The sequence below is a fragment of the Rousettus aegyptiacus genome, unplaced genomic scaffold (genome assembly GCF_014176215.1).
Source record: "Rousettus aegyptiacus isolate mRouAeg1 unplaced genomic scaffold, mRouAeg1.p scaffold_m13_p_14, whole genome shotgun sequence".
Taxonomy (NCBI): Eukaryota; Metazoa; Chordata; class Mammalia; order Chiroptera; family Pteropodidae; genus Rousettus; species Rousettus aegyptiacus.
Genome location: NW_023416289.1, coordinates 3,703,004 through 3,717,109, shown reverse-complemented (window position 1 = coordinate 3,717,109; position 14,106 = coordinate 3,703,004). Strand labels below are relative to the sequence as shown.

The following is a 14,106-nucleotide window of genomic DNA, read 5'->3' as shown; positions in this document are numbered from 1 at the left end:
AGTCAAACTCCTTTGCGAAGCTGAGTGTGAGTGACTGAACACACTTAGTCTCTCTCTCCCCACTATCTATCAATTTTACACACACACACTTGCACATGTGTATTTATTTAGAGGTGGGGGAACATGACTTGTTATATATCCTATTTGTAGCTCTGAATCATAGACATGTTATAATTCTGCGACACTGCCATGTTGTTTATAGCTACGATATGGCAAAAGGAATAACCAAAACATGCAAAAAGCCAACAGGAAAATATTTTTAAAAATTGAAGATTAAACATTAAATCCCCCAGTGCCGCTTAGCCCAGCCCTGCCGGGGCCCACGTGACACCCAGGCTCTGCCGGAGCAGGGACAAGGAAGGACTGGCCAGAGGGGGCACCAGGGCAGGGACCCCCCCCACCCCCACCGCCCCCGCCCCACCACTGGCCCGGGTCTCTACTCAGTGCACCTGCCCCCAGGAACACAGGAAGTACATTAAGCTCCACTCGAAGAAAATGTCCTTAGAAGTCATTTCTGGATGAGGCCCTTTCTGCTTGACACCCCACACCCGTGTGATAAGTCCTCCTCAAGTCTCCTGCCACAAGACGCCAGCAGAACAGACCTTCCTCAACTTGCATTTTGTTTGATTTTTTACAGAAAAGGAACTGTCTTCTCTTTTTGTCTTTTGACTGCTAAATCCAGTCTTACTTAGAATTGATGCCTAATTATTCCTCCAGCAAACTTTTAAAATCACACCAAGACGCTCATTCATCCATTTATTCATTCCGCACACATTTATTAAGGGGTGACTGGATCTGCAGCTGGTCAGGGCTGGAAGAGACCTCGGACATCGTGTGTCCCATGCCCTCGTCTAGCTGACCGGGCAGCCATCTCGTCAGCCCGCCCAGGCGCTGGGCAAAACCTCATGCAAAGTTACGTGCCTTTCCATTTCAAAAATGACACGTTACAAGATGAAGGGACCTCAGGACTTCATCATGACTTAGAAAGCTAATATTAGCAAAATGGAATGATAGAATCAAAGGTTACACATGCCTCAAAAAATAACTGCACGGCTGATAAAGATCCTTTCCATGTTGGGGGGATATTAAATGCTTTACGAAGTCAAATGCTATACATACATGACAACTTTCCCTGTCTTACCGCAAAACGACACTCGGAGAAGACACATGCCACGGACCGGCGATTATAATCTACATTCTCGTCCACAACATCCGCTTGTGGTCTAGACACACACACGGATATTAGCTAAGAAAACATCCATTTTCTACTTAATCGGGAGGAGGAGGAAGTTGCTGCGACCATTTACGTAAAATATCTGATTGGTAACTGTCATTATTTCAAATGAAACCAAACAGAATTCAGTGAGGGGCCGACTGACGAATGGATTGAGCTCACATTCCAGGCAGTCTTTTTAAAGTTGGATATCTAATACAATACATCTCTTCGGGGAAATTTTAATGAGTAAGTCTATAGGTCATTTATTTTCTTATGAACCATATATTTCTGTAGGATTATGTTTATCACTCCAATCCTTTAATAAAATTTACTGTGCCAAACTGCACAAAAGAGGGCAGCAGTCCCCAACCTTCGTGGCACCAGGGACCAGTGCTCCCATGAGAATCTAACGTCCAGGGGTCTGAGGCGGAGCTGAGGCGGTGATGCCAGAGCTGGGGAGCGGCTGCAGATGCAGAGCTCCTCTCGCTGGCCCACTGCTCACCTCCTGCTGTGCGGCCCAGGTCTTAACGGACCACAGACCTGCACCAGTCCATGGCGTGGAGGCTGGGGACCACTGAGTTAAAGAGCCTCAAAAAACAAAACAAAACAAAACAAATACGAAAAAAGCAATTAGCTGACAGTCACTATTGTGAACAAAGGGCTTCAAAAGCTGTATACTCTAATCCCCCAGGGAAATTATATCAAAAATGGATGTTTTACAACAAAATCACTCATGTATCTCAAGCCCAGAACAAATAGGAAACAACACCATGAAGGGACTTCCTACTTTTTGCCACTGCTGCAGAAACACAGAAACTCGGCAGGCCGCAGACATGCAGGAATCGGCGTGACGCGGGAAAGCAGCAGCACGTCAAACTCAGCACGACTTCAGTAACCGGATTAAAAGTAGACTCCTAATAAAACCAAAATACTTCTTCTGCAAGGCCACCGTTAGCTACGAAGGAAAAATGATGTCATATCCTTGGTCCATAAAGAAGACACATTTATTTATATTCTCAATGGACTAAAAGAGGGTTTAAACTGTCACAATTAAAATCTTATACTTCCAAAAATATCATATGATCAATGCACTTAACTTAAAGCTTCAGTTATTAATAACTTCATTTAGACTTCTTAAAAAACCAACACAAACATACTTTCTAGTGCAAAATGCTTCTTATTAAATACTTCGGTAACACAAAAGCGATTTGATTTTGAACAAGGGAATTCTCTTCTGAAGGGTCGTCACCGCAGACATCCATTGCCGGCAATGGACAGCGCACGCGCGCGCCCCCGCGGGGAGGGCCACGCCGCACCGGGCCGGGGCGCCGGGGCGGCCGCCGTCACTTGTACAGGCTCATGGTGGGGCTCTGGTACATGCACATGTACGCGTCGCAGAGCAGCCTCCGCGCGCAGCCCTGGATCTGCCGGGCGTCCAGGGAGTGCAGGTCCTCCGGGGACATCTTCAAGTACTCTCCCACCTCCGGGCACGGGGTCACCTGAGGGATGTTGAAGCCGTTCTGCCCGCCTGCGGACGAGAGGGTGAGAGCCGGGGTCAGCGGCGTCGCGGCCCCGTGGGCACGAAGGCTGGCTTTCGGGGTCTGGACGGCTTTGCTCTGCTTTCCAGAACTTACGGCCTCTTGTTAGCTCTCGACGCTCCCCCATTCCTTGGTTCCTGAAAGCATCCTGGGGCCGACAGGGAACCGAACGGGCAGAAGGCTGCGGCCTCCTCCCCGGGCTTCCGTCTGCACTGTCACTAACGATGCGCACGACGGTCCCCCCCGCCACGCCCCCGCCACGCCCCTGCGGGCACGGCCGCCCCGCACCTCCCGCCAGGGGCCTGTCCGGCTCCGAGCTGCCCTCGGAGAACAAGGACGCCGCGCTCGCTGCCTCCGCCTGAAAATGCGCGCGCGCACCTGTCACGAGGCCGTCCGCGCGCCAGCGGAGGGCGCGGGGCTGCCTCGGGGCGGCTTTGGGGTTCCCGGGGGGCCCCGCTGGGCGGGCCTCCGGCGGCTGTGCGCAGCACTCGGAACGCGCAGGCTGTTGCGTTCCGCCAAGGGCATCTTCACTGCGCCGGGGCCGCGCCTCCCCGACCCGCGCCACCCCCGCCACCGCCGCCCCGCGCGCGAGGCCGGCCCGCCACGCACCGTCCCGGTCCGCCATGCTGTCGAAGAAGAGCCAGGCAGAGCCGTCCTTCCCGTACTTGACGAAGGCCACGTAGTGGCTCGTTTCTATGCAGAGCACGGCGAACAGCTCCATCTTCTGGCAGGGGACGCAGCCGTGCCGCCAGTCGCGGTCCGGCAGATCTTTGGGCAGTGACACTGGGTTGTATTTGTGATTCAGTCTCTTGGGATGCAGGTGGACCTGCAACGGGACCGGACTGAGCCAGAGCCGCCCGGCGCGTGCACGGAACGCGCCCCTCACGGCGGCGGGGCTCGTCGCAAACACTTTAGCGAGGGAACGTCCGTCAGTGAGGCCAAACTTACTTGAGTGTTGCAGGTTTTGCAGAACTGCTTGATCTTGCCGGCTGCGATGTCGCCGTCATCGTAGCATTCTCGACACTCGTACATGGCCAGCCCGCCGCATATCCGGCACGGCCGAGGGGCTGGGGCGGTGGGAGGGAGGGGCGTGTAAAGGAAACTTTAGAGAGGGGCTTTCTTTCATTAAGAGTCGAAAGTTAAGCTTTAAAAAAGATAATGCTCATGGACTACATAACGCCCCCCGCCCCGCGGCTTGGAACTGGATTTCCTTGCATTCCACGTACCTTTAAAGACATTTTCTCTGACTAGATGGCAAATTTTTAAATTACTATATATATCCCAGTGTGTTTTCCCCCCAATTATAAAATGTCCACTGATGAAAATTCAAAGGAAGACGACAGCATAAAGAAGAAAAGCGAAAGGCGGCGTCTACAGGCTCAGTCGGCCACAGCAAACCGCGGCCAGCGCCGTGAGCGTCCCCCAGTTACGCCACGCCTGCGCTCACAGAGCTGTGCGCGCGTTTGTGGCTCCTGCTGTCGGAAGTGCCCTAACGTTACACGATGACCCTGTTTACACGTGTTGGTCTCAAAAACATGGACCTTCGTGGCAGGAACCACCTAGCTACTCCCCTCTTGTTAATACAGATGGTTTCCAATTTCTTAATCATGCAACAATAAACATTTGCATATAAAATATTTATCTGTGTGTCTGGTTATTTTCTGAGAATAAATTCCTACAACAGGAATTACTAGCTTAATGCTCCCAGGCTCCTCCCAGATGCTGAACTGCCTTTTAGGAGACTTGTGTCCTGTTAGACACTCATCCACAATTACGGAGCATGCCCTGACGGCCTACTCCTGAACAGAACGAATAAAAAATCTCATACTTACTGTCTTCAAGTAAATCTGTTATATTTAATTCCAGAGAAGGAAAAATTTTTTTAAATAGTTTAAAGTCTTTTCCAAACCGAGGCATCTGAATAATCAGACATGACGGTGCCTAAGAAGAAAAGATGTATATTTTCAGAATCCAAGTGCTGAACACAACTTGTCCCTGTGAACCTGAGACAGACACGGTTCTCACACCAGGCAGTGACTTCGCCGTGGTAACACAGGACCCAAGGGTGAACGTGCAAGGTGAAGGCTGCGCACCAGTGAGCCACGGCTCCAGGTGTCCAAGACCCCGGAGATGCGCAGAAGCCCAGAGGTGAGGCAGGTCAACGTCCTCGGGTCTCAGAATATGACTACTATCTAGAGTGACATTCTACTTTGGGTTTATATTTAATAAGTGTTTTGGGAAAATTGTTTTTGCAAGTATAATAAAAAAACTGCCATCGCTAAAGGACCCTATTCCTTATAGTCAACAAATAAATAACTGTCACTGTTAAGGTTTTACCAGAACATTCCTTAAATGAATACAATAAAGATAAACCATGAATATGTACTACCAAGATCATGAAGAATCTCAATAAAGTGAAGGAAAGATAATTTACATTACTTGTTCATTAACAATACCAATATAAGTGAATTTATTTGGTCTCTTACTGAAGAAGGAAAAGTAAACATTTTTTTAAATATTTGACTAATACGCTTGGGTAAAATTTGAATTGAGTGAAATGTTAAATTGGTAAAATAACTTTAAAAAAAAAAACAAATCTTTGCTTGAAACTACTTAAAAGTTTTCAAGTTACAAAGTAGCTTGATATTTCCTTTGGCACCAAAAATCTACTAAGTTTGATCTTAATTCTAAGGCATTTTCTGCAAGGACAAAGTTGAAACACTGCTTTTTAAAAAAATTTTCTGTTTTGTTAACAGCTTATTTTTCTAACTGCTCAGTGGGTTAAAGATAATAGTTATTGGATCTACCAGTAGTTTTAAGAATCCTAAGGACTTTCATGTAAAATATAATAAGTAATTATCACTAACCTCTGCAAATTTCAGATTACTGTTGATAAAAGACCATTCTAACAACTGCTGAATGGTAGGAACTCCAACTTTCTCATTTTTTTCCATAAAAATTTGATAGAAGTAACAATCTTGTACTTTTTGACCTGCTGATCTAAAAAACATGCAAAAAAAAAAAAAAACCATAATTTATTCCTGAAATACCTAGATCAAATGTGGACTTGTTCCAAAAGTATTTGAGACCAGAAAAAAAGCATGAAATTGAAGGTACAACTTTATACAGTCAGAGCAACAGGGGCACAGACAATGATTTAGGTTAAACAATGAAATGTCCTTGTGCACGAGACCTTAAAAACGATTTCTTGTTTCAGTTTTCAGGATCAATCGAGAAGCACTGTACAACAACCAGAAGCTCGAGGCACTTGTTCAACCTAACTGTTCAGACCTAGAAAGCAGCAAAGTGCGTCTAACGCCTGGACAGGAAAGTTCTTCTTTTTATGATCCTTAAACCAGTGATTGTCAGTATGAGGATGCTGCTGGAGGGGACGGGCGCTGGGAGCGCCCAAGGCCCTCTCGAGCCTATAAGGCCTTCGGACGCCCAGATGTGCGCCCACCTGTGTCTGGTCCCTCCTAACGCCCTCGGAGCATCACTGCACTGTTCATCCTGTGTCATCGCGGTGGGGCCCGAACGACATCCCCTGGGGTGTTGGGCTAGGCCAGAAGGAATGGCAACTGTTTTAACCATCTGGAATTTATCTCTTGAAGATGAAAAATAAAAGTGACTTTTCCTCCCAAATTGCCTGCTCGATTTCCTACATCATTTAGTAAACATATCTTTCCCTCCCATTTCCTTCTGAAAGCTGACTTACAAAAGAATGAAATAGTACATACAGTTAATTCTATTTCTGAGCTTTCCATTCAGGTCTATTGACCTGTATTTCTAATTTTATACCAGTATCACACTGTTTTAAAAGTCTAACACTTTGCCTCTATAGCTTCAAATAGAATTCTTTAAAAAAAATAATAAAACTTCAATTTTTTCACCTTGAAGAGAACACTAAAATCACAGAGTTAAGATCTTGCTTAGACACAAATTATTTTATTTTAAAAAATTAAGATCTTTAAGTTATTTAACCTTCCTACCTGGAACACAAACTTTCTCACTAATTAATCAAATCACCTTCCAGCTCAATGCAAGTCTTTTAAAAAACTTATCTCAATAGAATTGACTTCTTGGCAATTTATACTTTCATGAAATATGAAATTATCCCTTTTGCATATTTGCTAGAGGGTATACAGAAATACAGTTGATTTCTCCATGGTTGTTTCCTACATGGTCAAATTATAAATTCTTTTGGTAATACTAGCAGTTTCTAAACAATTCTCTATCATTTTCTAGGTATACACATAGCTATACCATCTTTGAATAGACAATAAATATGAACGCTTGATGTTTACGTATCCTGCCTTATTTCATAGTTAAAACAGCCAAAATAACATCAAAATATAACTGTGGGTACATCATCTCTTTAATCCACCATCAAAGACCATCACTGAAGACACAGAGGTAAGAGGGCTTGTCTGTGATAAGCTTTTAGGGAAGTAAATGGTACATTAGCAAGATTTCAAACAGAGACATCCAGACTAAAATGTACAAAGGTCAAGCATTCAAACCATCTGGAAAATTCATCCATTTAGAATAACTCAGTAAGAACTTCACTGCATTAGATTCAAGGCTTTCATTTCAGATGGGGGTGGAAAAGACCAAGTTATAAAGCTGGGAATACGAGAGCCAATTTAAGGCTAAATTAATTCTTTGAGTGATGGGTAGTCAAAATCAGTGTTCTCACTGTGTCTGAATAGGTTAGAATAAGCTCCTCTTAAAAGGGTTCATTAATTTAAATTACAAAAATATTTATAAACAGTTTTATAAGAAACTGATTTGCAATGATATTTATCACTCGGGTTAAAATTAAAAGCATAAATTTACTGGATTCCTCCTTCAAGTTAAGTATGATACTCTGGAGAAGACAGTGGTTAAAATTAATTTGCATGGTAGGAACCTAGCATATTAAGACCCCTACACAAAAACAGTCTTAAGTAATCACTGAGGAAATCATTTCTGAATGATGAAATGAGGACTGTTGCTTTTCCAATGTTTCTGTAACAATTTAAAAGTTACCTTATTTTTAATAATGGTTCTACCCTTAAAATATGGTGAAATAAAATATTCAAGAATTCTTCAGGATCTAGAAGAAAATAAAAAATCAAATAAGTGACAGACAAAACTTTCAAATCATTGTTTTTTTAATTTATAACAGTCATATTCTTATACTGAATTCGATTTCATAATCAATATTTCAATTAAAAGCATAGTTCTCCAGTTTTTCTAATGAAAAACATAAAGGATATGATAAAGCATTATGTTCTGATTTTGTTATAATTTTATTGCATTTGAAAAGGTTTACTAATTCACATAAAGTGAAATAATTTAAACTTGGGGGGTGAGGCTTAAGACAAGGGGAATAAAATCTGAAGTAGGACCCTGTCGCCTCTTGACATTCAAACATTTACCAAGACTCCAAACACTACAGCTGGTTACGACAGGCTGCTCACACGTTCAACGGCAGGAGCTGCATCTGAGTAAGCCCATTAGCTATGAACAGACTGAAACGCTGACTCTGACCTTAATCCTAGCGGCCACTTCGTCGCTCCCTCTGTAACAAGGAAAGCCACGTGGGGACAATGTGGATGACCCAATGGGGTCACCCTTCACCAGTGTCCGAATACCATTAATGGGCAGTAAGGAAATAACCTTTTTTTAATTGATTTAACACACTACAACCAGCCAGTTTCTCTAAGGAGTTCACTATTCCACAGCATCATTCACTTTTAAAAGAGAGAAAACATTTTTAAAAGGGGAGAAAATTAAAAATCAAACAAATTTCTATTTATAATAAAATACCCTAAACTACACAGACACACATTTAAGTCAGAAATTTAGAATATGCTTTCAAATTATGTTTGATGCATGTCCTATATGTTAAGACAGTCACCTTTTTCTTCAGAAGTAAATCCTGATGCAGCCTCAACTTTTTCAAGTATTTTCCTCAGTTTCATAATCTTTGTTGCACACACATATCCATATCTATGTTAGTAAAAAAATGTTAATACTGGCATATACATTAATATATTTTGACAATCACACATTCCTTATATAATTCTAGCATATCATAAATCAAGAGGTTAGACAATTTTTTGAAGAATACAATTATGGGCTTGTTCTTGAGGTTTGAAAAATTAAAAATCTAGAAGCAGAATGATCCCAACACTGTTATACCCTAAAAATAACTATCACACACTAATAGAAGAAAAAATGTTTTCAATTTATAATGACTGGTTTTTTAATACTATTTGCTTAAGAAATTAAAACTAACTGGAAAACGGAATATACAATTCGGAGGGGGAGTCTTTTTAATACTAAAAGATGAAACAGTCACTAAGGGGAAGAAAAATCTCAAATCTGCAATCAAACTAATCATCATAATTATGACATTTCCTCTCATCTTTGTCTGAATACAGGACACGTTCAACACGTTCAATGTCAATCCATGACAAAACTCTTTTATTCTAACAATGGCTTCGGAAGAGACGTGAGAGGCCGCCGTGGGCTTAATAGTGCGGTGAGAACCAGCTTGTTTCACAGCCACCGTTTAGGCTGACTGTTCACTCCCTCGTTAACTCTGCAGCCAACAAGTATTAAGTACCTACCACTTACATAGAAATCTAACCTTTTAGCTACTGGGAATACAAAAAAAAAAAAAAAAAAAAACCATGAATATAGTGAAAAAGCAGGTTCTACGACACAGATGGAACGCTGCAGACACACAGAATCCTGACCGCAGCAGGACGCCTGTGGGCAGGGTGACAGAGTGGCGCTAGCCGGGACTCCGAACTGGCTGGACACGGAATCCAGAGAATGTTTACTACTGTGCGACGGGGTTCGGAAGGAAAGAAGGGTGTGGTTTCGGACTGGCTCTGTCGCGTTCTAGTATCGATCACTTGAGGGGAAAAACGGTGTCGCTTAAACCTTTGCGTGTATACAAAAAATAATTGAGGTAAAAATCGAGACTCATAATTATCTTAAGGGATAAAAACTATAGACATTTTCATCATTACAGAATTTAGGGAAACAAAAGATATGAGTGGAAAATTTATTCACTTACAATTTACTTTCTTGGTCAAGTTAGACAGTAGGTCATCTGAATGCTCATTATATTTCAGTACTTTGCATTTTTTTTGGTCAAAAGTTTATATCAAACTACTTTCTCATTTTAATTGTTAAATAAGAAACATATGGCACAAAATTTAAATTTATTTTACTATGAACTTTAAATTATATAGTTTTCTCCCTGTATTCCTAAATAAACGAATTTGTTTTATGATCTATGGCCCTAACTCTTTATAATTTGAATTGTATAATGTGACATGGTCATACGTTCCTACTGCTGCTCTTTACTAGATGTCTCGTCACTTGTGCTTGTGCCCGTACAAACTGCTTCCTGTCCCCGAAGAAAGGCGTGTCTACAATCCTGAAGCTAGCAAATGTGCAAAAACATCGCTTTTTTAAAGGGAAGTGGAAGGAGGCCTACACATATTCCTTTAACCAAGATGTGTTAGTAAAACACACTTCATCTCTCCCTAATACAGAACTAATAAATACCAGCTACCCCGTGAATAAAACTTTTCCCTTGCTCCTTTTCTTTCAAGTAAAATTAAGCTTAATAAGCTGGGCCGTGCCAGTTGGACTAATGAGCCTGACTGCTGTTGGAATAAACTGCTTCAGAAGACAGGAACCCCAAATTCTTCTACGCTGCATCATTTTGTCTAAACCTACTGCACTTGCTAAATTATAGCATACTCTACCAAAATGGCTCACTCACTTCATAGCGTACGTTATGCGCTACGCCATGGCCGGATTTAAGAAATTAAATAAGTAAAGGCAGTACACAGACTAAAAGTTTAAAAAATTGTTAAAACGTCATCAAGAGAACTAATTTGTGCCCATTTCTTACTAAATGAAAGCAGGACATAAATTAATTACTCTACGAAAAAAAAAAAAAAACAGTATATAAGGCACCGTGTAAAAGTAAAAATAACTACATGTGTTCTACTTACATTCTCAGAGGATTCACAATTTCTGTCCTCAGTAGCTCTTGAGTTTCACTATAATATTCCACATCATTCTTTTCTTTGGGTCTAAGTAACACGGTGTCCAGAACAGAACTAAAAGCAAATAAGCTGCAAAATAATAAGAAATTTTCCTCATGCTATAAACGTGTTATTATTTGAGAAACTCATACTAAAAAGAACACAAAGAGAAAAACCACAACGTCCAGAGAACAAATAATGAACGAATTAGGATTTTCATTACCACAGGTTCCCAAGGGCCTTGTCACGGTTCCGCCACCCCAGCCCAGAGCTCCTCCAGGTTAAGGACAATACCAGCGCCAAGGCAAGCTACGGACTGGCAGGGCTAGAGGATCAAAGCATGCCTTCACCATGCTGAGAAAACGTCTTTGCAGAAGCTGGAAGAGGGCCTACCAATCTGCGTCAGACCCCAGGCAGACAGCAGGGAGGAGTGTGGGAGCTGCACCCCGAGGCGAACACACTCCCACGGCACCGCTCCCGACGCCACCCCGTTCTTTAAACGCCGGAACCACTCGTGACTGGCTGACAGCGGTAACTTGCTGGTTATGGGAAAAGCTTTGGCTGAGAGATTTTTATTAGGAAATCTAAAGAACATTACATCAATCTTTGCTTTATGTCAACAGATCTGAGTGGAAGCATCCTGCCAAAAATCCTCCCTACCGTTAAATTCTTAACATCTCACTAACTTCCTGATTCTTATGACAAGGCCGTCCAGAGCTGGACGGTGACACTCGATTGAACTGGCAGGGTACCTGGCTCGCTCTTCAGTGTCAAAATTCTTGCCATGCTAAGTTGTTCCACTTTGGAATAAACTATACACACAAGGGTAACTGGGCTTCGACTGAAAATGAAGGCCTTTTATGACTGCTTCCGCCTAGCAAAACACACACACAGCGGCCAACGGCTTCTCGCGAGCCACGACCTTTGACACGCGCACGAACACGCTGTGCTACTGTCTTTGGCCATGGGACCCGCGCGCTCTGGCAATGGCCGCTCCACCTGTAACGCCACCGTTCACCTCCTCGCCATCATTCACTGCCTTACGTTCTGTGGTAACCTTCTGGATGCAGGTGCACGAGACAACCTTCGGTAGCTTCCAAGGAGCATGTAATGGAATGCGAATCTCCCTTTCTATCCTGAGCCCCCTCCCGCCCCCACGTCCCGGCCATAGATAACTGTTTCCCCTTGCTCCTGAAGAAGCGAGGCCATGCCGATCGGACTAATAATAACAGGGTGACCGTCGGGGCAGGTGGCAGCATACTCCTCCCGCGCTGATCTCAATCTCACCAGAATAAGGTCGAGTCCAAGTAACAAGAGTTGTAATGGCCCTGGATCCCTTTCTTCTTTCCAATCATTATCTCTAAGCCCTCTTTTTCCATTTTTGGTGGAGTATTTTCTTCTACTACTTCACTTAAGTAGCCTCCAAAGGCTGAAAAAAAATAAATAAATAAGAACAGCAATTCTTTTAAAATAATCACAATATGTATTTCCACATATTTATTCACTTAAAAATTTATATTTTTCTGCATTTTGCTGCAAAATTTATTTCTCACCTTAAAGCTAAGTTAAAGGTGGGTTTTTGGTTAATTGTTAGTCAGCTGAGCTTGTAAAGAACGGCTTTGGCTACTGTTCATTTTCAACCTCACTTCCCTCCCAATTTAAAAATACTTTAGAGTAGTATGTTAAAAAAAAAAAAAAGGCATCTGCCAAGTAAAATATTTTATTGTTTGAAGATGTTTCATTTTCAAGTTGGAAAAGAAAACGAAAAATTCCAAAGTACTATTTCAACTGTACTGAAAAATGTTTTTCGTGAGGACGGTTTTCCTATTTACACCTGCTTGATCCTCGAGACGCTATCACCCAAACTGGCAGGGGACAGCGTCAGGGAACTGCCACCCACCACAGCTGATGAGGACAGCATCCTCCGTCAGGCAATCTAAAACCCCCTATTACAATAATGCCGACGTCTCGATGACATGTGCCGACCGATGTACTTGCACAGAACACTGACAGGCAGGACAGTGCCAACGAGAAGGCCGCGTTTCAATCTCTACCTCCCGTGCTGCTGAAAATTAAGTGTCTGTAATTAACAGGAAGAGAGAAAAACATCCCACCATTTTTCACTAGTTAAGTCTCAAGGACGTTTCCTGACACTTTTTTTAACGTTCCCTCTTAGGATAGATAACTCTGAACTTTCTTACACACCAAGTAACAACCTTTACTGATTTAACAGCCTGACGAAGACTGGCCAGAAACAGATCTAAAACACCGTCAGGGCCGCCGACTGCCAAATGGCGGGGGATCAGACCCGGAGCCACCGCGGAGCAGCGGGAAGGCGCGCGCTCGGATACCTAAGGAGTTGCAGCGCTCGATCTGGTTGGGGACGGGCTGCAGCGAGGCGAACCGCGAGTCGGGCCTGCAGCTCTTCAGTTTGACGAACAGCGCCTTCTTCAGGGCGCAGGTGAAGTAGCGGGTCCCCCGGAAGGTCCCGTCCGTGCAGCCCGCACACTCGTCCTCCTGGTGAAGAGATGCGCCCGCATGCGTCACTCTGCTGCTCGCGAGGACAGCACACCGAGGACGGAGCCTGGGTTCCAGTTCGCCCTGTCTCTGAATTCCCAGGTCACTAAGAGCTCCGTGGGGGGGAGGGGGGCGGCGGCTGACTAATCACTGTTTGGGGCCCAGCTGATGATTTGAGACATTAATGCCTTAATCCCGTTTGGAGCCCTCAGTGTACTTCCTTCAGAATACATGCTCGCTCCTTTCTTGGTTAACTGACTTTCCCGCACCATTTCCACAAGGATTAAAACTGGAAAACGGGTGGGGGGAGGGAGGAAAAGGAGCTATTTATTTTTACAACCCAAAAAAGAGAGAGCATTCGCTAGCATGCAAACAAATAAAAAAAAAAAAAACTCAAAAAATGTATTTAAATAAAAGCTACATGTACTCAAATTCTCTTCTCCTGATTATGAAACGTGAAACAATATGCCTTTCCTAATGTCCAAAGGGAAAATCTTTCCCTCTACCAAAGATACCTGAAGATTTCTAAAAATGGTGAAGCTTAAAGCCAGCGATGAACAGGGGAGGGACGCTGAGGACGAAAAGGAAAAGCTGGAAACGGATCTGCTGTCCTTACCGCACTCTGTTTAATATAACGAGTCTAAACGTATTAACCTAAGAATCTAGTTTCATTCCTTGGACAAGGATCAACTCCCACTTTGGAACAAGTGGATCAGCGACTCAATCGGTGGCAAAGGAAGTCAGGAAACATGGTGATCAAATTTTTCTCTAGTGATGG

At 43.4% G+C, this 14,106-nt stretch overlaps 1 protein-coding gene across 5 annotated transcripts in view; it reads right to left on the bottom strand.

Moving 5' to 3' along the window:
* Window positions 1-751: 751 nt before the first annotated feature.
* Window positions 752-14,106, bottom strand: part of CYLD (CYLD lysine 63 deubiquitinase) — a 37,104-nt gene continuing 23,749 nt past the window's right edge. For all 5 annotated transcript variants that reach the window (XM_016147565.2, XM_016147564.2, XM_016147562.2 and 2 more), the window contains 10 exons: window positions 13,163-13,328; window positions 12,099-12,240; window positions 10,779-10,901; window positions 8,657-8,748; window positions 7,783-7,849; window positions 5,622-5,754; window positions 4,587-4,695; window positions 3,703-3,821; window positions 3,364-3,580; window positions 752-2,744 (listed from right to left, as the gene is read on the bottom strand). In XM_016147565.2, coding sequence (XP_016003051.1) covers window positions 2,560-2,744; window positions 3,364-3,580; window positions 3,703-3,821; window positions 4,587-4,695; window positions 5,622-5,754; window positions 7,783-7,849; window positions 8,657-8,748; window positions 10,779-10,901; window positions 12,099-12,240; window positions 13,163-13,328 — 1,353 coding nt within the window. In that variant the 3' untranslated portion in view covers window positions 752-2,559. The remainder of the gene's footprint in view (window positions 2,745-3,363; window positions 3,581-3,702; window positions 3,822-4,586; window positions 4,696-5,621; window positions 5,755-7,782; window positions 7,850-8,656; window positions 8,749-10,778; window positions 10,902-12,098; window positions 12,241-13,162; window positions 13,329-14,106) is intronic.